At 37.4% G+C, this 23,437-nt stretch overlaps 4 protein-coding genes and 1 long non-coding RNA gene across 8 annotated transcripts; 4 read left to right on the forward strand and 1 right to left on the reverse strand.

Annotated features, from left to right (window-relative positions):
- The first annotated feature begins 2,128 nt into the window (after window positions 1–2,128).
- LOC116175019 lies at window positions 2,129–2,901 on the forward strand. Of its 2 annotated transcripts, XR_004146222.1 has the most exons (4): window positions 2,129–2,208; window positions 2,261–2,357; window positions 2,413–2,491; window positions 2,549–2,901. It is a non-coding gene; the product is annotated as an uncharacterized LOC116175019 (long non-coding RNA). The 2 variants fall into 2 exon arrangements; XR_004146221.1 differs by having other exon boundaries at window positions 2,135–2,357.
- A 1,138-nt stretch (window positions 2,902–4,039) lies between these two features.
- On the forward strand, window positions 4,040–5,814 carry LOC116173922 (gastrula zinc finger protein XlCGF46.1-like). Of its 2 annotated transcripts, none has more exons than XM_031491663.1 (2): window positions 4,040–4,343; window positions 4,399–5,814. In XM_031491663.1, exon 2 carries the CDS (start codon window positions 4,422–4,424, stop codon window positions 5,418–5,420), a length of 999 nt encoding a protein of 332 aa, XP_031347523.1. In that variant the 5' UTR covers window positions 4,040–4,343; window positions 4,399–4,421; the 3' UTR covers window positions 5,421–5,814. The 2 variants fall into 2 exon arrangements, with proteins under 2 accessions (XP_031347523.1, XP_031347524.1); XM_031491664.1 differs by having other exon boundaries at window positions 4,041–4,343; window positions 4,453–5,814.
- A 466-nt stretch (window positions 5,815–6,280) lies between these two features.
- Window positions 6,281–17,288, forward strand: LOC116173508 (coiled-coil domain-containing protein 102A). Of its 2 annotated transcripts, XM_031491011.1 has the most exons (7): window positions 6,281–6,552; window positions 6,603–7,267; window positions 7,317–7,542; window positions 11,189–11,395; window positions 11,448–11,722; window positions 11,842–11,896; window positions 16,692–17,288. In XM_031491011.1, exons 1-7 carry the CDS (start codon window positions 6,445–6,447, stop codon window positions 16,698–16,700), a joined length of 1,545 nt encoding a protein of 514 aa, XP_031346871.1. In that variant the 5' UTR covers window positions 6,281–6,444; the 3' UTR covers window positions 16,701–17,288. The 2 variants fall into 2 exon arrangements, with proteins under 2 accessions (XP_031346871.1, XP_031346870.1); XM_031491010.1 differs by lacking the exon at window positions 11,842–11,896.
- A 2,564-nt stretch (window positions 17,289–19,852) lies between these two features.
- LOC116173750 (protein PXR1-like) lies at window positions 19,853–20,950 on the reverse strand. The gene is made up of 2 exons (XM_031491424.1): window positions 20,793–20,950; window positions 19,853–20,669 (listed from the first exon to the last, which is right to left on the reverse strand). Exons 1-2 carry the CDS (start codon window positions 20,805–20,807, stop codon window positions 19,968–19,970), a joined length of 717 nt encoding a protein of 238 aa, XP_031347284.1. The 5' UTR covers window positions 20,808–20,950; the 3' UTR covers window positions 19,853–19,967.
- Window positions 20,951–22,035: 1,085 nt separating this feature from the next.
- LOC116174319 lies at window positions 22,036–23,015 on the forward strand. The gene is made up of 2 exons (XM_031492219.1): window positions 22,036–22,180; window positions 22,242–23,015. Exons 1-2 carry the CDS (start codon window positions 22,163–22,165, stop codon window positions 22,836–22,838), a joined length of 615 nt encoding a protein of 204 aa, XP_031348079.1. The 5' UTR covers window positions 22,036–22,162; the 3' UTR covers window positions 22,839–23,015.
- Window positions 23,016–23,437: the final 422 nt, after the last annotated feature.

The following is a 23,437-nucleotide window of genomic DNA, read 5'->3' on the forward strand; positions in this document are numbered from 1 at the left end:
AAGGCTTATTACTTAACACTTGTTCAAAAACTACCGAATCTTGAGATTCAAAATACTCACACGCAAGACAAAATACACTCGGGTGCATTGAAAAGTTTCCACTTGAGAAGTTCCATATACAACTTACGACGATGCACACATTTTTGAGAGTTGGCAACCACGCAATTTTTAGGAGGGGAAAACGATTTGCGCACACATTTGCTGGTGAGCACAAACGTTGGTTACGTTTGTCATCTTGTCTGGAATGGCGGTCGTGAACGCGTCGCTCCATAAATGTTGATTGTTATTTTGTGTTACTTAATGCAGGTAGTAATCTTTGCATTTGTTTATATCGTATTTGTGTTTTGTATGTAGCATTTTATATTTTTGTGAGTTTCAATCTGTTTTTAACTTGATTTAACCTTAATGCAGAATCACATATTTGATACCGTTATCCTTTTGTTGGTAATTGTTTACGTTTTTGGTGTAATGCTTGCTTAATTTATGTTTATTGATGTTGATTACTTGGTCCTGTCCCCGAAGTTACATTCATATAAATTTTGATCATTTTATTTTAATATGTGGAGATGACCGAGTTGTTTGATGTATGTACTGACTTGTTTGTAACTAACATTTTCTCCGTGAATGAAGCAGTCACGGGGGTGGTAAAAACTGTAATCAAATTGAGTTACGACACCTAATTCCGTGATTGTCTTCGACATTCAACTGTAGGCTCGAAACCCCGAACGAGGGGCGAAGTTACCTATTTTACGGTGACGAGATTATGCTAATTAAAGCTCTTCGGTTTAGAATCTATGTGCGACAAATGAGCTACGACTAGCTAAGTTCCATATATTTCTGCCGATAGTTGAATTTGCCTACAAGGCCATGTAATTTTCCATATCTTTTCGTTTCTCAGAATTTAGGTACCTGCTCTTACCTGGCCCTTTGTTCCCAAAATTTGTTTTTAACCTTGACTGTGTAACCGACATTGTGTATATGCATTTACTATCTTTGCTTAAACTTTTACAGAATTATTTGGTTAACTAACTTTTGGACTGTATTACTCAAACTGCGAGGTTTTTCTACGTCGTACTCTTTTTACCCTTAGCAGATACTTTTGCAAGAGTACGACACCTTTTGGCTTTGCTTACATTAATCAACTAAATTTCCGGGTTTTCACAATGATAAATAATTGCGATCATTATTAAACAAACTTTTCACAATTTCAGTGTTTTATTTTACGTTCCTTCCCTACTGTGCTTCAGATCATAGCGTTGTTTACAACTAACGTAAGGGAGCCCTGCCTTAGATGTTTTATCACGTGCCACTTTTCAAATTTAAGCGGGATCTTGTTTAATTTTGGAGGGAGGCCATTTTTAAACGTTGCCGGATTTACATTATTTCAGTGTTCTTGTAGTGTGAAGTTACCGTAGAACCTGGGGGTTAAGTACACTATACACTTTTTATTTTATTATTGTTATTGTAGTACTAAGGCTGTTCCCAGTCGATTCTTGCATTGCGACCTTTTGATCTATTGCACTTCCCGACACTGTCTTTAAGAATACCTGCGTCGGCTGTATCTTTAACAAAGACTAAGATTTTGGTAGGGCCCTCTTGTGTAATTTTCTGATTTCCAAACAGGCGTTCCCTTGGCGATAGCAAATGACGTGATGTGGTGTTTCCTCTTCCTCCCCACAACCCCTGCATAATGGGCTGTCAGCAGTCCCATTTTGTGCAAGTGTTTGTTTAATCCACAATGGTCTCATGGTCTGGAACCATCATTTTCACATGTTCATCTTACTGAGCTTTAAGCTAGACGATGCTAATTCCCCGTCGCGGGAGTTTCCAGATAGATCTTGGAATGGGTTTGTCCTGCAATTCCAGTGTCTGCAGTGCTATTTCGTGAGTTTTGCCTGAATCTCCTTTTTGGCTGTGTTATATGTAATTCTAGAGATCGGTTCGGTCCTATGAATGGTTTCTTAAACAGTCTTGTAAGATAAACTGTGTTAGTTTAGTTATTGTAACGATTTATTTTCTCCATTACAAAACAGCCAATATTTACTTGTTGAAAGACCCTCGTAACTTTTGAATAGATGGCTCCATCTATTGTTGGAATTTTAAACACGCAATTTTTACCGCGCAGTGGTTACGATTGTCCACTTTCATTTTCCTCTTTCTTTTGTGAGCCGTAACAATGTGCACTTCGTTAAAACCAACAGCTGAGGTGTTAGTTAAGAACGCATGGAATTTTAATTATCCATATTTTATTAATCTCTAGCAATGGGATCCATTAAATTGGAGATTCTGGAATAATTAGGACGGATTCACGAAAATCTCTAATGGGGAGGATATAATTGCATATTTTGTGGCTAATCGTAAGTACCGCCATTTGCATTTTCCGTAAGTAATAGAAGTGTACCTTTTCTTTAGGTTCGGTTGTCATCTGTCATTCGACAATTTTCTGTGGACAATTGTTGCTTCACCTATAATTGGCCCTCTTATTTAAGAGGTAGGTATGTACGTTTTATAACATCAACGAAGATGGTTTAACTTTGATTTCTTTTAGGGCCCAAACATAACAAATAACACGGCTCATCATCCAATGAGATGACCAAAAGTGAGTTGCCTTCTAGCCGCGATTAAAGGAAAGTCCCTGACTTGTTGTGACGAATATTCTACGCATGCCCTTCAAACACTCCTGCTACCGGACTACGCCCATAGCTTCTTTAATAAAGCCAGTGTTGCGTGTTCTGGTTAGGCGTTTGGTGTTTTAATTTGCTTGATTAACATAATTTGGGCTTTATTCAATGCCGAGGTTTCTCTCTAGTCGCGCTCTTTTTCTCCTTGGCAGTCCGCTTTTGCGAGAGTGCGACACTCTTAGGCTTTGCTTGCTTAACTTGTAATGTACAACATCCAAACTCCCGGATTTTCACAGTAAGTTTATAATAAATGAACTCGCAGACATTACAGCGCTTTATTTGAGTGCTCCTGCCCGACTGAGACCCGAGTCATTGTATTACCTTCGTAACCCCTAACGTAAGGGGGCCCTACCTTAGGCGATCCGATCATGTGCCATTCTTTCAAATTTAAGCGGGAACTGTGTTTTGAAGCTGGGATTGCAACGTTGCCACTTTACCCTAAAATCTGTCATGTTCGCTATAAAGGGAAAACGGGAAAACGAATTATGCCAACACCTTGTTGTCGAGATACTCTCACTTGAAATTTTGAGCCACTGTCGACCTTTTGTAGACACAGCAGATGAGCACAATCAATCTCACCCTACTCATTAGATTTTAGTATAAAATTGTCCAGAACATTCCATACACTGCACATGCAAAAAAAGCATCAAAATTACTTTACGAATATGGTTATTCATATTAGATTCAGTCACGATGTATCCAATATTGGTCTAGTGGTAAGGAAAGGATACCCGGCTCGCGCCCAGTAGGCTCGGGTTCGTTTCTTAGTATGCGAAATTTTTTTTTGCGCAAAAATGTGTATCCATCATTTTTACATTGGAAAACAATGGGTTTACTATTCAACAAATGTTTTAACTTCGATGTCGGCAATTCAAACAATGCTAGTCTGTATAGGAAGGAAATAGTGTGTAGAACTACCAAGTTAGCTTTTTAGCGATACGCTGCATTTGAATTCAGAGTACCTAGCCATCTTCACCTGGCAAAATACATATGTGAAGTTAGCATCACATTTTCCAGAGACGGAAATCTCCTTTAGAGAAGATGATCATAATTCATAATGTCCTTGTTTATTCATTTTATGAATAAACAATGGTGAAGTGAAGCGTTGTAATTTGTTTGTCACCCAAAACATGGCCGCCTACAGTTCATTGGCGTAAGATGAAAACAGCAACCGTAGGTACTATACATATTGTAAATAAAAACGTATTTAAACAAATAGAAATTGTGCACTTCTGCACGACACGACAAATGAACCGATGCGTTACAAATTTATGCATATCTTTTCTGTTCGTTATAATATATACAATAAGTACAATGGAGGTACGCCACTGGCCAAGAAACGTAAACTAAACAAAAAGTAAACAGTTTTGTGCACCGAGAATATGGCCGCCACAGCTTCAACCGCAGAAATATGTGTTAGGTTTTTAGTTCAGTGGCCTCAACTCGCAGCATTGCTCTTTCCCCTTTCTTGAAATCTCTAGCATGCGTATAGGTAAACCACGATGTGTATCAATTTTATACAAACAAAGGTATTATCAAAGCAACGTAGGAAAATTCATTGAATAAAAGTTTTTGTTATTAAAACCGAAATAATTAGTGGGGACGTGGCTCCTATTCAACAAATTCTGTTCCTCCTATTCAACAAATTCTGTTCCTCAAAAAGTAAGTAATTTTTTGTTGTTCTGGGATCTCAATCTCACTCTGTATTGTTTAATAGGTACCAAAGCACATTTTTAACACATGTACAAGTATATAACATTATTTGTGTTAGGTATGGATGGCGGTAATGACACACCACTCATTAAAATCGAACCAAAACAAGAAGAAATAAATTCCTTTCTTCAAGGACATACTTTGGTAAGCAACGAAGTTTTGGTGACGATAAAGGACGAAATTACCATTCATACACCATGTTCTAAATCCCTTTGTAATGAAGAAGTACGGCAACACTTTCAACGTCACCTTTTTACTCAGTGTAAAACAGTGTCGGAAGATTTTAAAGGTGCAAATTGCGGTTATGAGACAAATACTAAAACCTATCCTAAACGGCACCTTTTAAACCATACAGTTTCCAAAGGTTTTAAATGTGCAGATTGTGATTATGAAACAGGTGTTAAAAGGTACTTAAGACAACATCTTTTAAAACATAACTCTTCTAAGACTTTTAAATGTGCTGATTGTGATTATGAAACAAGTGTTAAAAGGTACTTGAAACAGCATCATTTAAATCATAAAGTTTCTGTAGATTTCAAATGTGGCGATTGTGATTATGGGACAAATCATAAACACCTCTTCAAACAGCATCTTTTACAACACAAAGCTACTAAGGATTTTAAATGTGCTGACTGTGATTATGAGACAAGTGTTAAAAGGTACTTCAAACAGCATCTTTTAAATCATAAAGTTTCTACAGATTTCAAATGTGGCGAATGTGATTATGGGACAAATCATAAACACCTCTTCAAACAACATCTTTTAAAACATAACTCTTCTAAGGCTTTTAAGTGTGCTGATTGTGATTATGAGACAAGTGTTGAAAGGTACTTCAAACAGCATCATTTAAATCATAAAGTTTCTACAGATTTCAAATGTGGGGATTGTGATTATGGGACAAATCATAAACACCTCTTTAAACAACATATTTTAAAACATAAAGCTTCGAAGGATATTAAATGTCCTACTTGTGATTATGGGACAAATAATAAACAGCTCTTCAAACGACATCTTTTAAAACATTAAGCTCATGTGCTGAATGTGATATCGTACAGATGATAAACGCAACTTGAAACAACATCATTTAAAAGATAAAGTTTCGACGCATCTTAAGTGTGCCAATTGATTTGGGACAGAAAGGAAAGTCCATTACTAATAAAACCATTTAAAACAGAGTCCAACGTTTTTAAATGTGGTACTTGTGAAGATCCGGTAGATAGATGTTATTGAGCTTGTTTCATTGAAAGGAACAAATTTAAAGATTACACCACATTAGGACTAGGCTCATCAAACTGTATGTCTTAGGGACCGTATGCTAAAAGGGTTCTTACTTGGCACACTGTTAATTAGCTTTTGAACATTTGTTAATCCATATATACATTAAAAATTGTTTGATTATAAATATATTTCACAAAATGCATTATGGCCTTATGGGTATATTTAGATTGCAAAACAAATACAATAAAATGTATGCATCAGCATAACACTGATAGCATACCATACAACCTTGTCTAAGCATACAACAGTTTTCTAACTCAATGCATACAACATATTGTATGTAATACATATATCGGGTGATCGAAAAGAACTGCAGACATTTTAAATTGGGCGCTTTAAGTTTTTAATGTTTTTTACTTAAGGAATTGGCAAACATGTTTAGAAGGTAGTTTACTTATGCATTGATTAAATTGATCCACCACTGCTTTTACATAAATGGCATTTGGTGTGTTACCAACTTTATAAATGTTTAGTTTTACGGGAAATTCAATCTATCTGCTCTACTTTTCGATCACCCGGTACAATACGTACAATTCTATTGTATATGCTCTTCTGTGGTCATATGTGTGGTTGCCATACCACATAACGGTAGAAAACAAAAAATCCCTAAAAAATAAAGTGGATCATTTCCCACATACCCAGATCAAGGTCAAACATTTGGACACACCAAATGCAGTTCCCAGACAGTTCCTACATTAAATATTTTACATATTCGAGTCCTAATTAAATACAACTAACCAAATGTGATAATTAGAAAGGTAAATCTCTAAATATGGCTCAAAGTACGAGTGGTACGTCCTCGAGGCGTCACGTAAGGGATCAAGATTCGGCTTCTGTTGCTTCTTCGAGATGTACCGATGCAGAATGGGAAGCAAAGGAAGTGAGTACACACTTTTGGGTAGTAAACCAAGCTAACGTACGTTGTCTTAGGCCTTACGCCAAAGGGAATTGGAAGAGGCAAGAGCGCGTGCCGCCCAAATGGAGAAAACAATGAGGTGGTGGTCCGACTGCACTGCAAATTGGCGCGAGAAGTGGAGCAAAGTGAGGAGCGAACGTAACAAGGCGCGGGACGAAGCCAAGCAGCTCAGAAGTAAACTAGATAGCGCGTTAAAGGATGCCAACGTGTACAAACGCGAGAAGCAAGAGATTGAGCTGCAAAACGAACAGCTCAAGAAGGAAATCGAAAAGATACATCTTCTGCTGTTAAAGCACGCCGGTCAGTTCGATGGGCAAATTTTCGAGGCTCTAGGCGAAGATCCTTTGCGAGATTTTACTTTTAGCCAAACTCACGAGTCGCCGACGAAAAATTGCGAACTGCAAAACGGGTTGGGGACAGATTGTGATAGTACCACCACTTCGCTTTTGGAGCTCGACAAGGATGCGTCCATTGAGGAGTACATTTTACAAGGTGCAGTACCGCGTCATATCGAATACAAAGATGCGAATATCGACGATTCGTTAACTAATGGCTTTGATTGCAAAAGTGAAAGGGTGCCGCGTAAGGAAGAATACGACGAGGAGTACATGTTTCAGAAGATGTCGATGTTACAGTTAAGGCTGGAGGAGGCCACCAAAACCTTGCAGGTGGAAAGAGAGTGAGTATGCCTTTGCCAAAAAGGCCGTCCTAGTTTAGCCGGTTTTCAGAGAGAAACTGATGTTACACCGTAACGTTGAGAGACTGTCGGGGGAGTGTCAAGAAGCCAAAGAGAAGTGTGAGGAATTCCGACAGGCAAGGCAAGATGCCGTAAGGGAATTGCTATCGTTGCAAGACCAGCATCAGGAGGAGGTGCAACTTATACGGGCAGATTTACAGGATGAGGCAAATTCTCGCGAGGGCATGGATAGGAGGATAAATGATTTGAGGGCAGAGGTAAGGGTGTTCATTACTGCAGCACATTTGTTGTTTCCTGTCCAGTTTATGTTCACTAAATATTACCTTAAATTTACAGCAAATTGAAGAAAATAGTACTGTCACTTTTGTGGGTGAAGTTACGTTCTCAAATGAGATGTATTAACCTTGGTACGGTTAATCAGTTAGTGTTTCGCGTAATAGAAGAGAATTTCTGATCCAATATTCACATTTTTTTAGTGTGTGTGTTTTACAACTGTTAGTTAATTCTTTTTATTCAGGCTTGAGATCTTAGTACTGAGACCTCGCATAATAGGTGCGTTTTATTTTTTTTTTGTAGTAGGTGTTAATATGGAAAACAAAAGAGCGTCAAAAAATTCTCCCTGCCTGGGTAGTAGCATTTCAACTATTTTCGAATAGTTATTTGTTAAGATTATAATTAAAATTCTAATTGAACTGGATCATGTAATCTGCTTTTCAAAAAAATGAAGAATTGACCAAAGAATCGAAATATGTAATAATTCTATTTTTTAAAAATGAAGTTTTGAAAAAATCACCCTGTATAACAATTGCAATGTTGTTGAAAATATTTTTAGGTTGTAGCCTTAAGAGTCCTTCAACATGTCCCAACGATGAATTGCATTAATAAACCCACAAACTAACACCTACACACTAATGGTTCACTCTGTATATAGTTAGGACCCATTGGTGTAGGCGCGATTATAGTAGTTGAATGATATCATAACAGGTTAGAATTTTCTGGCGGTTGCGGAGTTAAGGATTGAGTATTACCACAGAGTAAAACAATAAGAGTTCCAGACTCTTATTAATTTGTGGTCACCTTTCACACACCTTATAAGTAGGTGGCCGTGTAAGCGTGTGAAAATTAAAGTCACTAGATATAGAAAGTACCGCAATCATCCACCATTTTTGGGCAAATTTGCTGCCAACTTAAAAAAATTGACAAATAAAATCTGAATAACTGTAATTTTTTATAACCTAACTTCATAGTACTGTCATGTTTTATAAAAATATATACAGATATCTCCCAACAGGTGGAACAATCCCTGACATTAAAGTTACTAGAATCTGGTAACTTCTGCCATTTTTGGGCAAAAATCATGCGTTCTCTCTCTGACACAGGAGCCCAATGGATTGCGGTACTTTCTATATTTAGTGACTAGTGAAAATTTTCATTCAGCGCCCCCTGTTATGTAGGACAGATCACTAAATTGGGTAGCTGAATTAGCGCGTTTATGAACCACTCAAATCCGCGGCCCATAATTAACAATTCTTTAGGGACGGGCTACATGATGTGGGGTCGGCGACATCCGGACGCCAGTCCCGCGCGTGGTTTACTAACGTGGTGATTTTTTAGTTTTTTCCTATCTTCCTCTGCAAAAAAAACTGAAAAATCACCACGTTAGTCTCGGGGATGGCGTCCGGATGTCACCGACCCCACATTATGTAGCCCGTCCCTAAAGAATTGTTAAGTGAAGGAACCACGTACGTTTTTCTAAACTAGATTTACGAGAACGCATTTTGTAACTAGGCGCTCCTCGACTAACTATAGCGCCATCTCAGAACGAGGTGACCGCATATCGGCACGCTAATGAACGTACGATTTTCTATTTTTAGGGTTAGTTACACCCCGTTAAAAAGCAGATGACAGCATTTCCTGAGCGAAAATTAGCAATGCCAGTTTATCCTATTTGTTTGTAACTCTTATTGTATTTCTTCTATGGTATTACAGAATCTACAGGGTGGTTTTATTAGAGGATAGGTATGTTTCAAAATTTGGTTGCATAAATTTGAATAATTCGTGGAAACTGGGTTGACTGGTATTTGCGTGTGAAAGCTTGTTGGAGACAGGGAGTCGCGATATAAGGCAGGAATAATGCAATTGTACGGCTGATTTAGATCCGCTGTTATTCGAGACTTGAGAACTAATGACTCGGAGGGTTCTGGCAGTAGAGGTTCTCGGCCGAAGCTTATGGGAAATTGCATTTCGAAAGATCCAGTTGGCAAGAATCAACTAGCACTGTTGGATTTTGTAACATTGAGTATTCACTTCTATTCCATGAGACCTAGTTGGAGATGATGCAGTATTTCAAGGTTATTGAGTAAAAGCTAAAAGTAAATTGCTTCAAACGCCATATGAAAACGCATAGAAAAGTCGTATCACCGAATTCAATTATATCCTCCACGGTGAGAGCAATAGTGTTTAGGCTCGAGCCAAACTAATTCGAGAATTCACACAACAAACGGTTAATCGCCATAATATGTGTAATAATACCGACATTGAATTTATTAGCAATGAATACCACTCAACTTGAACGTGCCTGTTTCAAAAGTACTCTCAAAGAAGGAAACGAAAAAAAACGGTAACGTAGCATGCCCAGCCTCAGCCCAGGTTCGAACACTCGACTTCCGAAAATGTAGCCTAACACAGCTACACAGTCGATTAAGCCGTGAAATTAATAAAAATGGCACCTTATTAAACGTAAAAGCTGCAAACAAGGGATGCAAGCCAAATCTTTTGCATGAAATCAGATAATTGTTCTTTATACAGCTAGCCACTACTCAATCCCGTTTAAAATGTTGAATTAAAACAGGTCAGAAGTTTTACGATTTAAATTCAAGGTCAATGTGATTTTTGCTGTTTAATTTGGTTACAATAATCGCTTTGTTTATTTTGATTTGTAATTGTAAAGTTGAATTACGTGTTGAAGAAATAATTGCGTGTTATTGTAAAAGTATCTCCGGTCAGTGCGATAAGAGTTCTTTATCGCTGCGTAAAGCTAATTAGTTTCAAGATATACAGAGGTTCAGTTAAAGGGAAGAAGTGTTAAAGACGAATCAAACAGGAAACGTTGCTTTTTGGTCAACCTTTCTGTTTGGGGTTTTTAAAAAAAACGGTCAGTCTTGTATGATAGTAAAGTTTATTATAGAAGATGATTTTATGAATACGTCGTTATAAAAGTGAACGTTATCATTTGAATTGAACTCAAGTGTTGTTCCTGTTTACGGAGAATTAGTCTGAGTTATATCTATCGTGCGTTTGCTTCGTTTAAGTAAAGTCTTTCTATAGGGTTGTCCTAAGTGAAGTTTCGGTCCACCAAAACACTCCACTATTACTTTTCAAATATTATCTAAGACCCCCTTCACACGGTGCGATTCGCCACTGGCGGTAAGCGATTCTCAGAAGCGCCACCACGCATCAAATTTGGTGCGGGATGTTCAATTCGGTTATATTATTGTACGTACTTGTAAAAATGGATAAAAAAGTCTCTTAAGGTCATCGTGATGAAAAATCTTTCTCTACTCGAGATAGAAGATGTGTACGAATCCAAAATGGGCGCTTCTTTCGAGGTGTCTTTTTGCCAATTTCTTGCGCAAAAGTAGAAAAAACAAATGGTCGTCCGTAGCTAATCAGGTGATAGTAAAAAGTTATTATTCGACAAAAATTTATTCGATTTGCGATAAACAATGCCACGTACCAGATAAGCAACGCAGGTGTTTGACCAATTCGGGCAAATTTTTAAATTCGAAACCAAATCTTTCTAAGCCTAAAGTGACTACCTGTTACAGTACTTAACCCTTTTTGATCCCCATCACAAACTGGACACATTATATACAACTAACTAACTACTATGTTCCCTATCAGTTGGAAAGGCTCCAAACTGAAAACGCAGCGGAGTGGGGCAAGCGAGAGCGTTTAGAGACCGAAAAGCTAAGCTTAGAGCGCGAAAACAAAAAGCTCAGGGGGGAACTGCGGGACCTACACGAACGATTGGAGAGGAAAGGTAGACCGCTGACGAACTCCGACGCCGAACTTCGACAGTTACAGCAGGAACTAATCGACAAGAATAAGGTACGCTATGAAAACTTGACAATCGAAAAGAGTGCCCAACGAGAATTTTCAGGAAATATCCGAATTGAAGCACTCGCAAAACAAACTGAAAAAAATGGTGCAGGACAAAATAACCGAACTGGCACACACGGTGAGGCGAGCCGAGCAGTACGAGACGGAAGTGAAGAAGCTGCGAAATCGCGTCGAGGAGCTGAAACGCGATTTGGCAGTCGCCGAAGACGAGCTGGACACCGCCTCGAATAATATACGTAAACTACAACGTACAAATGACGAGCTGCAGGAGCAGGTGGACAACTTCCAAGTTCAATTGCAGCACCTCCACACTAGGTAAGATTCACTCGTAGCTGCTGCTAGTGTAGAATAAAGGGCTTATGTAGCTCAATTAACAAACCGCGGTTATTGGGGGCTATAAACTTTCTATCTTTTCTTTTGCTTACAACGTCTAGCGAGGAAAAGGAGGACGGCGGTGAAGAGATGGCGGTTCTCGAGGAAGGCGATTGCGTGAGTATCTCTTTTTTATTGTTAACCAGTATTTGTTGCTTTGTACTGTCTTTCAATTAATTAAACATTATTCAGCTTTTTTAGTGGCTTTGTACAAAATAGTTGATTCGGTAACATTACATAAATAATTCGCGCTGGGTGTTTTGTTAATTTAGGGAGTGGCATACATGCTTAAGGTTTGATATAGTGTAATAACCTTGATATTGTAACAAGGAGTGGTTCATCATTGTGAGACAAATATGTTTCTCTATATTATTACAGTGTTGTCAAATTGCCAATTCTCTCGCTTACCTTCTTCCAAAAACTAAGAACATGGTGGGAAATAACTGTAAAAGCGCGGAGGTGAACATGGTCTAGTGCCGGCCAACTGTGAACTTGATTCAGGTTGTAAGTGTGTAGCGGATTAGCTTCAATTGATACTTGTGGTCAGAAAATATTATCTTTAGTGTAAAAGCTGAAATCGTGCGAGATTTCAAATTTCGCCACCTCTTATGTGCGTGCCTCAAGCATCCTAGCTCACTATGACTACACCTGGAAATTGAAATGTTTACTCCAAATAGGTGAAGTAGTTTTAATGATCCTGGCGACCCCCAGCTAGACACTTGAAGCCATCGGCTAGGACCGGGTGGCACAAGTAGGTCATAGGTTGTGTATATTAGGCGGTTCCTTTATGTGTTGGGAAGTGAGATATAATCGGGAAGGGAATTGAATGAAACGAAGAGTTTTTGTGCCTAAGAAAAGACAACAGCAAATAAAACATATTACGCACACAACAAGGCAATACCAGGAAAACCTTTTATGGACAAAAAACCTGACATATCCCACACAAATACAAAAAAAAAAAAATCCGCTCGGATTTGATCCCGTTACCAAACCGACGCTAACTTTTTTTTTGCCATTATCCCCTATGAGTTATTTGTTAATTTTCGAATTTAAACTCCCGCTTTCGAATGCAGGTGTCTGCACATTTAACCTTGATTTATATTTCGTGCATACGCGGGTATTCATTTTTACGTTAGCGACGTGGTTTATTAATTGCAGTGGAAACCTTCGCATCCCACTGTTTTTTGCCACTCTGACTTTTAGGTACAGGTAGGTCCTCGTCGATGAACCGCGCGTAATCCATTCATTCGACCCTTTTATTTATAAATACTACATTGTAACAAGAATTATTTACACGTCACAAATAAAGTATATGTATCTCGTAGGTCCTTCGCCGCGAATTTGTTAATTTTTTTCACCCACTCCACATCTTGCGCACAAAATGTCGGATTATTTATTAAATAATTTTATAACCGTTGAAGACGCGCTCGATCGGTTGCCGCGAAACGTCCGAAAAAATTACGTGAGCCACGCAGTTGACGCTTTCGGAGCCCAAAAACCAATGCCTCTCTTCTCTGGGTTCGTCCCTGCCGTTTCTAACTTTACTAGACCCCCAAAATGGTGCTAATAGGTGAACGCGGGCATTTTTAACCATGGACCATAAATCCAGCCCACGGCCGTTTTTAAAATTACAATCCAGCGATTCCCACGAAAACTGCACAATCCTATTCTGTAACTTCCTTAAGCCATTAACCGGTCATGATACATACAGAAACCAATGACTCATAAAATTATACATCGCCAGGTACATTTGGAAACGATTGACTTTTAAAACTTTGAACATAACAACATTTTGGAATAAACCGCTCCCTAATAGAAACACCCCTAAAACTAAGGTGCCCTAACGAACATTTGAGAACCCCTCTAAAGGGTTCCCGTTACACTCCATAAAAACATTCGTTTTTTCTTACAAAATGTTTGTTTGAATAGGATATTATTTATTTTTAGAACAAATTGCATTGAGCTTATTCCTTATGTAACATTACTCTGTAATTGGCATTGGCTGTTGGGTAATAAATTATTATTATTATTATGAGATCAGAGCAAAGGCAAGATCGCCTTTTCAATCAGGGGAGTGGGGAGGGGAGGGAGATTAATTTTAGCTTTCATGGTATTCTAATTATAGGTCTCAACGAAAGGCACCGTTGTCTACCAATTACCGCCCTGCGTACTAACGTCTTATCAAAAGAGAAGCGGGGGGGAGGGGGGCTGGTTTTATCCTTCATAGTACTCTAATGAAAGGTCTCAACGGAAGGAATCAATTTCTACCAAGCATAGTACTCCTCCCAGACTCTCAGACTTGTCCTTGGATAAAGACATCATTTATTTAAATATGCTGACACTAGAACCTGCACGAGTTAAGCCATGACGATGCATAATCAAAAGTGCCAAAGCGGTGACATTACATTTACTATGGTAGAGGCCTTTGAATATTAATCAAAGGTAGTGGCCTATGCCCAGTTTGAATTTCATGCCGTTCGGTTCATAACTTAACAGAAATGTCAAAAGATCCTTCTTTATTTTTTGGCGGCCTACCTTACCAATTCACGAACTCCGATCTACAAATTTTATTGTAATCGGTCCATCCGTTCTCTTTTAAATCGATGGACATGAAACCATCGACCGAGCAAGCGGACGGATGGACGAACAAGCGAGCGGACGGACGGACGAGCAAGCGAGCGGACGGACGGACGAGCAAGCGATCGGCCGATTGGGAGAAAGCATTTGCGCTGTTACCACGTTCGCGCAACTCATACGTCAAATATATATTATTATTATTATTATATTGACATCCTCGATATGCAGCTTTGGAAAGTAACAACGAGAAGTGCAAATCGCATCACTCCGCCGAAAAGCAATTTGAAACACCCTGTATATAAATTGGTTTTCATTATTGGCCAAGGTTTACCAGGCTGTTGATATGGTGACGAAAGGGAGAGGGGGGGGGGATATTTGAGAGCGCAATTTTGATGGGCCGTTCCGGGCACCAACAATAGCTACTCCACCACTGGAACTGATGTATAGCCCGCCTCACTTAATCTCTTGAGCATTTTCTTCTATGTTTTAGCATGGTATATATCCAGGCCCGTAGCCAGGGGAAACGACGTTAAACTGATGGGTCTAAATGACTTGGCTTGGTCGTATGACTCTCGCCCAGATTTCGGTATGAATATGACGTTTAAGTCCCTTCACGCCATAGAGGGCAAATATTGCCCTTAGTAAAGTACCGGGTGACTCATTAAGACTGCTCCTCGGCCATAGCTCGGGAACCGTTCGTCGTATGACTGAGGGGTAAAAAAATTATTGGGTAAATCGGTTATGAAGAATCGCCGGATAATATTTTCAAGTTCTAAAAATGACCACCAGAGGGCTTAACTGCCATCTTAAATTTTAAAATTGCATTTTCTTTCAATTTCGCATAATAAACTAAACATTCTTTTTTCACATGTTTAAAGAGAACCAGTTTATCTATCATTTTCGTAAAAACAGAAACTCGGTTATTTCAAAAACAAAGATGGCGTGGGGCGTTCAATTGTTTTTGCAATAACCTGCTGTAACTTCTTAACCCTTTGACCGATTGTAACAAATTTGGTATCGTTGAAAAGAGCATTCCTTGGGCAATAAGAAGAAAATTATTATTCAGTTAATTCAGTTGTATTTTTCTCCGCCAGGGGGCTAGATTTGACATTATGATCCAAAATCCCAAAAAAATCAAATGAAATGATATGAAAGTAGCCAAATAACATCCAAAGAGGACAGTGAAAACCGTTTTTCAAAATCTCGTTCCTAACTTCCAATTAATAAAAATGCTTAAATTGTATCTTAAATTTATTTTTGAGGTATTTCCGGTATTTGTCGATGGCGCGAAAGAGAAGCACCCTACACTTTTAGGTAGGCCTTGGAAAGTTAAACAAATGAAACACGATGCATTATAAAATAATAACAGCCATAATTTGTGAATTATTCTGCTGTTTACATTCAGAGAGTGCTGTTTTTTGAATTTGTAATCTTTTCTAAAATGCCGATTTCTAACCAAAATATATCGCCAGCATATTAAATGCTTCTTGGTTAGAAATCGACATTTTAGAAAAGATTACAAATTCAAAAAACTGCACTTTCTGAATGTTGTTTCAGATGGCAGTTACGCCCTCTGGTGGTCATTATTAAAACTTGAAAATATTTTCCAGCGATTCTTCATGACCGATTTACCCATTAATTTTTTTACCCCTAAGTCCGACGAACGGTTCTCGAGATACGGCTGAGGAACAGTCTTATTGGGTCACCCGGTACATAGTGTGGAGGCTAGCAGGTCAAGGCCTTCTTGTAGTAGTAGGACAGATTCCATCCATCCCTGGGTATTTATACGGATGGAAAGTCTTCACCGCCTACTTAACTGTGGTTAGGTTCATCTCTTCAGCCAAAACCCAATCTCCTCTGTTTCTCCCGAGATATGGTTCCAGAGTTCGCCCGCGTCATTTTGAGCGAGGATCTTATTGACAAAGGTTGCCACATTTGCCTACATTAGCATCTCTACATTATTGTCGGCGTACCATTGGAGTTAGGAGTATGTGAAGTGAGTATTATCTGAATTCTGAAATTTCAAAAATTTGACAATTGTTGAAGGTCAATTAAACATTTTTTTCAATAAAGCAAAAACCATTAACTGGAAGCTTTAGGGTAGAAAAACAAGTTGACCACTTGGATTATAACTCTAAAACGGTTAACCCTTCTAACCCATACCTGGCAAAAACAAAAAAATCTCGCACTGAAGGACCACCTCATATAGTTAAGTAGTATTAAGTGCGCAGCATTGCCACTCCTGCCAAGCTTTGTAGAGTGTTTCCATGACTAATCTGATACATTTTGTTTGGTCCAAGTTTTCAACTGTTTAACATCATTCCTTTGTTACTAGATTACGTAACTGCAGCTCTTCCAGTTTATTCTCTCATCGAGGAACTCGCCTGGCCGAAGACGGAAGCGATGAAGAGTTGAACGAATACTGAACTGTAATTTAAAGGTGTAACTATTTTTAATCGTACAAATGAAGCGGGTTTAAAAATAACGGTGGATTAGCGGAGGTGAAGGTTTTTAAAATACGTGTCGTATCACTATACATATTAACGTTAACTCACGTAAGCTTGTAGGAAGTAAGTCACTACACAAATTCTGATCGCGTGTTATTTGTCGACAATCACCAGAAGCAATGTTTTCGTGTTCCGCTTTATTCGGCTTACTAACTTTTTTATACATACACAGCAAACCTAATGTGTTGTGGCTCATTGGTCGCAGTACTCACCTCAATTTTGTATAGATACTTCAGTAGAAAAACGTTTATTGCTATACACTGCATTCAAGATATGCACGATTTTGTGGAAATATTCGATCCAAAATCTGTACATCGTTCATTCTTGAACGTAGTGTATAGTTACCGACTGATAAAACGCCCAGACTGAAACGGTTGTAGATAGTAAATATATATGACTTATTAGATGAAGTATGGGAATGTAAATATCGTTTTTTATTTATTTATTTTTGTACTATTTATTTGTATACTGTACATTTTTAAACAACAGACAAAACCCAATGAACCTACATTGTTTATTAAACCAAAATGTGTAAAATTGGAACTAAACTTGACATAATTAATTACAATTAGGCAAAACCGGGTTATTAGATGCAATATAGTTCTTGATGCATTTCGTACAAATTTAAAAATGGAATATATGCATCAGGAATTTTACAGGTACTGTATTTCAGCTTCACTATTCATACTATGTTGCAAATTAGTTTCAGTTTGAAGCCACTAGTTGCATAAATGACCAGTAGAGACTGCTAGTGATCATACTCAAAAGTTATGATTACTTTCCAGGACTTCTACCATTAGTATGACAACAGGGTGGTCCACGTCAAAATTTGTTTATTGTAGAATGATCGAAAAATTATTGGTTACCACAACACGTTTTTCATTTAATAGGTTGTGTGAATCTTTAACTAAATTGTGGATCATCCTGTATGATTTTCAAACTTCTGTTAACGCTTCATCTTCTCATGGTATATAATAAACAAATCTAGTCTACTCACTTGCCTTTTAAATGCTCGTTAGTATTTCGCGAAAGTTATTTGGTAGTACTGATCTCTATTTCGAGCGAAATTCATGTACATTTTATATTTGTACCTCGATTTTAATTAGATCTAATCGTTTAAATTAATTATACTTGAGAAATTGTAGATTGTCTAGTTTAAATATCCCGAATATCTGTTTATATTAACATAGGAAATACAGTATTATATTTTTATTTTGTTTTTTTTAAACCTCGCTTTTAGGTTAATCAATCCTGGATAGTTACCTACTTGGTCTGCAGTTGTGAATATTTTTCGGCTTATTTGCAATTTTTTAGTTGAGCAAAGGCAAAGCAAAAAAAAACAAGCGAAAATACTCATCCACCGAACATTTGCTCCGGGAAAGATCACTTTTGACTGTCAGATGTCTGCTTTCAAACAATTTTTTCTTATTAATTTTGGTACGTAGAATCCAAAACAATTCGTACTTTTTCGATCAGACTTCTCAATCAAAAGTTATAGACTAGAAACCAATTTCGAAAGAAGATTCAAAGGGCTGTAACTTTTGAACTAGTAGCCCCATCTTGGAACTGTTTGAAATTATGGATTCTACAGGCCTCATTCTATAAGAAAATTTTTTTTCCGGGTCGATCTGAGACAATTTTTTTTTCGAGCCTCAAAAAGAGGCAGTGTATAACCTTCATTTTTTACCAAAAATCTACTGCACCAAAATTTCTCGGGAAAACACTTTTGCTTATTAATTTTGGTGCGTAGAATCCAAAACAATTCATACTTTTTCGATCAGACTTCTCAATCAAAAGTTATAGACTAGTAAACCATTTTCGAAAGAAAATTCAAAGGGCTGTAACTTTTGAATTAGTAGCCCCATCTTCAAACTGTTTGAAATTATGGATTCTACAGGCCTCATTCTATAAGAAAATTTTTTCGGGCCTCCAAAAAAAAGATCTAACAAAGGGAAGGGTCAAAACTTCAAAGAATATTTGCAGCGGAAATATTGGATCCAAAATCTGTACATCGTCCGTTCTTGAATGTAATGATAGTTACCAACTGATAAAACGCCCAGACTGGAACGGTTCTAGCTAGGAAATAAGTAGATATGATTTATTAGATGAAGTATGGGAATGTAAATATCGTTTTTTATTTATTTATTTTTGTACTATTTATTTGTATACTGATGTACATTTTTAAATGTGGCGGCGCGCCGCTTTCCACATCCAGCAGCAAACTAAAACGTACTGCTGCACCCTTATTAGTCAAAACCGTCAATTGATGAGAGCGTAGCGTCTCTACTCTCTGGCCGCTAACGTTTAAAAGCAGAACCCCAAAATCTTCAATGTAATTCCTTCTTCGACTACACTTCAAGAATCTTAGCTCTTCACCTGCAGAACCAGCTCGACCTCGCGCCGCGCTCCACCAGCCAGAAGACCCGCACTCACTCCAAAGACAGTGCTTTCCATGTGCACTTCTACTACCATTTTGTATATACAGGGTGTCTTAAATTAAGTAGGATCATATGGCTATCTTTGTTATTATTATACATAGATTCGGTTAAATTGACAAAGTTGTCTGGTTTTTAATGCTCATCATGGATATTCCGATATTTTGAAAAAAATAATGCTTTTCGTAGATAATTGAAAACAACATTTTTAAATAGTTAAAATATATTTTAGTAACAAAGATAGCTATCGAAAAAAGATTCAAGTAAAAGTTGCAACATTCGATGGGGAAAATTAAATGGGTGTAGACAATTTTTGTTCAAAATTACGGTTTTCGAGATATGGGTATCAGCTTCCTTATTTTAAATGGTCGCCATATTGGATTTTTAAGTCACTTCATAGGAAAAAAAATTACAAAACCAGTGATACTAAACACTCAATATTTCATTTGAGAATCAACATTGCATTTTTGCCTTTAAGTTTACAATGTATTTCTTATGGCAATAATTCCATGGCTGATTATGATTTTCATTTGTTTATTATCTGCGAGATAAGGTCCTTTCTCTGTCTCTTTATTATATACAAATTAGTTTTGTGTGACACTTTTTACACAAATCTCTAATAAATTTCATACAATTATTATTGCAACATAGATTATATAAGACCAATTATTATCGATTTACAAGTTTTACAACATCATCAATTACTACAACACCGAACGTTGATTTCAAGCTTTGATGAAATTCCTTAACAAGCTTAGGGCTTTCTTCAACACCTTTTAATTGGCAATACTTTTTAAGCACCCTTTGTTGCATTTTTGACACGGGTATTGTTTTCACTTTCTCCTTTAAGTATGTTTTGATAAGGTTGATCAGTAAAAATTTCCCAGCATTGGGTGCAATTTTACTCGTTTCATCCGCTCCCTCAATATTAGTTCGTTTCTTCTTCAGCCTACTACGTCTCTTCTTTTTCTTCGATTGCTCCGGTTCGGTTTCTGTTTCGCTCTCTACATTGGAGTTGTTCGGGTCAGTCTTTTTCATTTTCTTAAACTCTTGAGAATTATTAGTGTCTTGCTTTAGTTTTCGTTTTCTCCCACGAGCGGGACTGCTTGCTTCATTCTGATCTTTCAGTTCTGCCTTTTGGTTCCTTTTGAAGTTTTTCACATTGCTTTTTCTCTCTCTCAATTTTGGTTTCTTACTTAATTTGATCGATTTGTGTTCTGTCAATTCTCTTCCTAAGTTCTTTTTCAATTGTTTCTCTGGTACCATTTGTTTCTTTTGTTTTAGTCCATTGCCTTTTTTGAATTTTCCAATTCTAGTATTTTTCTGTGGTTTGGCGGTTTTAATCTTCTTTTGTTTTAAATTCTTGCCGGCCTACAATAAATTTGTAATTGAAAATGATCAGTAAAATGCTCCGATCACAGAGCACAGTAAATAATTCTCGAAGTCCTGTATACACACAAAAATGCATGGTGAATGGCTATTGTTCTCACTCACCTTTTTATTTCCCATTGTAGGACTACTTTGGTCTTTGCATATGTATAGAATATTACAGCCTGAGAAGCAACATGGATTAGATTATTTTGTTGTACTGATAATCCGCGCGGACGAAAAAGTTGAGGTTAGAAAGTAAGACTTTTAATATGGGCAGCATTCAGCTAATATACTAATGTTTTCTTACACCTTCCATCTAGGAGCACAATTCTTCCTGAACAGTGAACACTGGGATCAATTATAATATTATAGCAGAAACAACATATATTAGGGTTACTAAAAATAAATTACTGAAGCAAGGAGTTGAGTGGTTCAAACAAAAATCTATTTCTTTTAAAATTAAAGAAAGGGTAGGTATCAGCATCACAGTGGAAGGTAAGGCAACGCAATATACTGAACTAACTACAGATGCAACGCCCAAGGTTAGCGAATAGCCGATCGAAGAAGGTTTTTCTTCTGGTATAAAAATAAATTACTGAAGCAAGGAGTTGAGTGGTTCAAACAAAAATCTATTTCTTTTAAAATTAAAGAAAGGGTAGGTATCAGCATCACAGTGGAAGGTAAGGCAACGCAATATACTGAACTAACTACAGATGCAACGCCCAAGGTTAGCGAATAGCCGATCGAAGAAGGTTTTTCTTCTGGTATCGCCTTGTTGTGTGTGTGTAATATATTTTTGTTTATTCTTGTATATTCTTATAATCTCTCTCATTTATCAATTCGTGCAAGACTTCTTTATTTCTTTAACCACAGATCCCATCAAAGAGGAAGATTTTCAAAACTCAAAAGAATATATGGGGGAAAGAGAGTATATAGATGGATATGACGATAGAAGAACAATAAAAAGGAATTATAAGTAGGTACCAGAGCTATAATGAAAATAATATCCTGGAGATTATAAAAAAAAGAGAAGACTGCAAAGATTCGGTGTTACAAGAACAGAAGATACAGTTTAGAGGGACAAGGACAAGAAGATATAGAAGCTTAGAGCCGTGACGACCTCTAAAAACCATTCATTCAAAAAGGAAATTAAACTTATACAGACGTTCTTTTTGTCATTGCAAAAAAGATCCAACTACCACTACCGACAATTTGTTAAACCTCAACTACAAAAGCTGCATTTAATAACAATGTTGGGCTGTTTTTCACATCTTTGTGTACTCACAAAGATTCATGTTAATTGCGGAATGCAGCCCATAATGAGCATTCTGTGGTCGTGCAATTTTAATTTAAAATTTTTCGCGCGTTTTGCATGCATGCCTGTCGTTTATTGCTTAATCAGCGCGTTCCTTTGTTTCTACGTTGTGGTTGTTGAATATTTTATTAGGGGTTGCCTGTAGTGTTTAATAGTTACTGAGAAAAGTTCTTTCACAATGGGGAATAAAAAAAAGGTAAGCAAAGGAAAATTGACGACTTGAACAATAATATAGAAAAACAAATTATTCTTTGTAGGGTGGAAAAAAACAAAAGAAAGGTGAAACTACCCAACCAGAAGAGTTGAAAATAACCCCCACCTATACAAAACAAAAGAAAAGAGATTTCGACGAACAATCAAATGCGGAATCAGTCAACATGGGTGAAACACAGGGCAAAAACCGAAAAAAATCTAAACTTCAGCAGGAAGAAACAGTCACAAGTACTACCATGGGTCAAGAGAAACGAACGTTAGCAAACGACATTAACTCCTACGAATTTAAAAGAGCAAAAACATCTGATCCGACAGAGGAGATAGACACACATAAAAAACCCGACCACGCTAAGAAAACTAAGAAAAGTGTCAAAACTAAGAGCAAGGGTACCAACACGAAAGAGACCCAGGTACCTCACACCGCTCGTGCATTGCAATTGACAAATCTGATAAAACTGTGCCTTAAAGAAGACGAAAAAACAATCTCTATAGCAAAGCTTCAGAAAAAAGTCCTCAAGAAATACTGTCAGATGAAAGGTGGCCAAGAGACTCCGAAATTGGTCAGAGAATTTAATCACTGCTTATACTCAACACAGGGAGTTGAGGTAGTGAATGATACGGTAAAACTTTTAACCGATTAATCTTTTTACTGTTTTTTTTTATTATAGTGTTTGTTTTTTGTCAGATTTTTTTTATTTATTTCTCCTGTATTAGAATGTATGTTTTGTTGATTTAGAATTATGTTTATTTTACGTATTTGAGTTATTGCCATTTGTATTTTTCACACTAACCAATAAAGGTCCAGCATTTATTTGTCAGTTATTTTAACCATTTATATTACTGTCTTCTTGCTTGACATTGAAGCTAAGTAGTGAATGGTATTCCGCAGGGCTTCTTCCATGGTATTTAGTTAGGTCGCAGTGTATTTATTATTTTTGATTTATAGGTGAATAATATAAGTGCTCCAGCAGCCACAGATGCAATTCCCACTGACACCTAATTATATCTTGACTGTTGATGTGGTCTGCAGGTGCTCATAAATATTGCCACTGGTTCATGCTATGTAGCCACTCATTCCGAGTTATTATGCTATCAGGATGTTTTTCGGTGGTAGGTCCAACAACAATGTGCCAAATGCAGTTACTGAGTTAGGTACTCCTTTGGGCTTCTGTGGTGCACAAATTAACTGTGCTCGATTACTATAGCCTGACATGTATTCCTATAGATGGATTAGTTGATG

This window comes from Photinus pyralis, unplaced genomic scaffold (assembly GCF_008802855.1).
Source record: "Photinus pyralis isolate 1611_PpyrPB1 unplaced genomic scaffold, Ppyr1.3 Ppyr1.4_LG6, whole genome shotgun sequence".
In the NCBI taxonomy this organism is placed as follows: Eukaryota; Metazoa; Arthropoda; class Insecta; order Coleoptera; family Lampyridae; genus Photinus; species Photinus pyralis.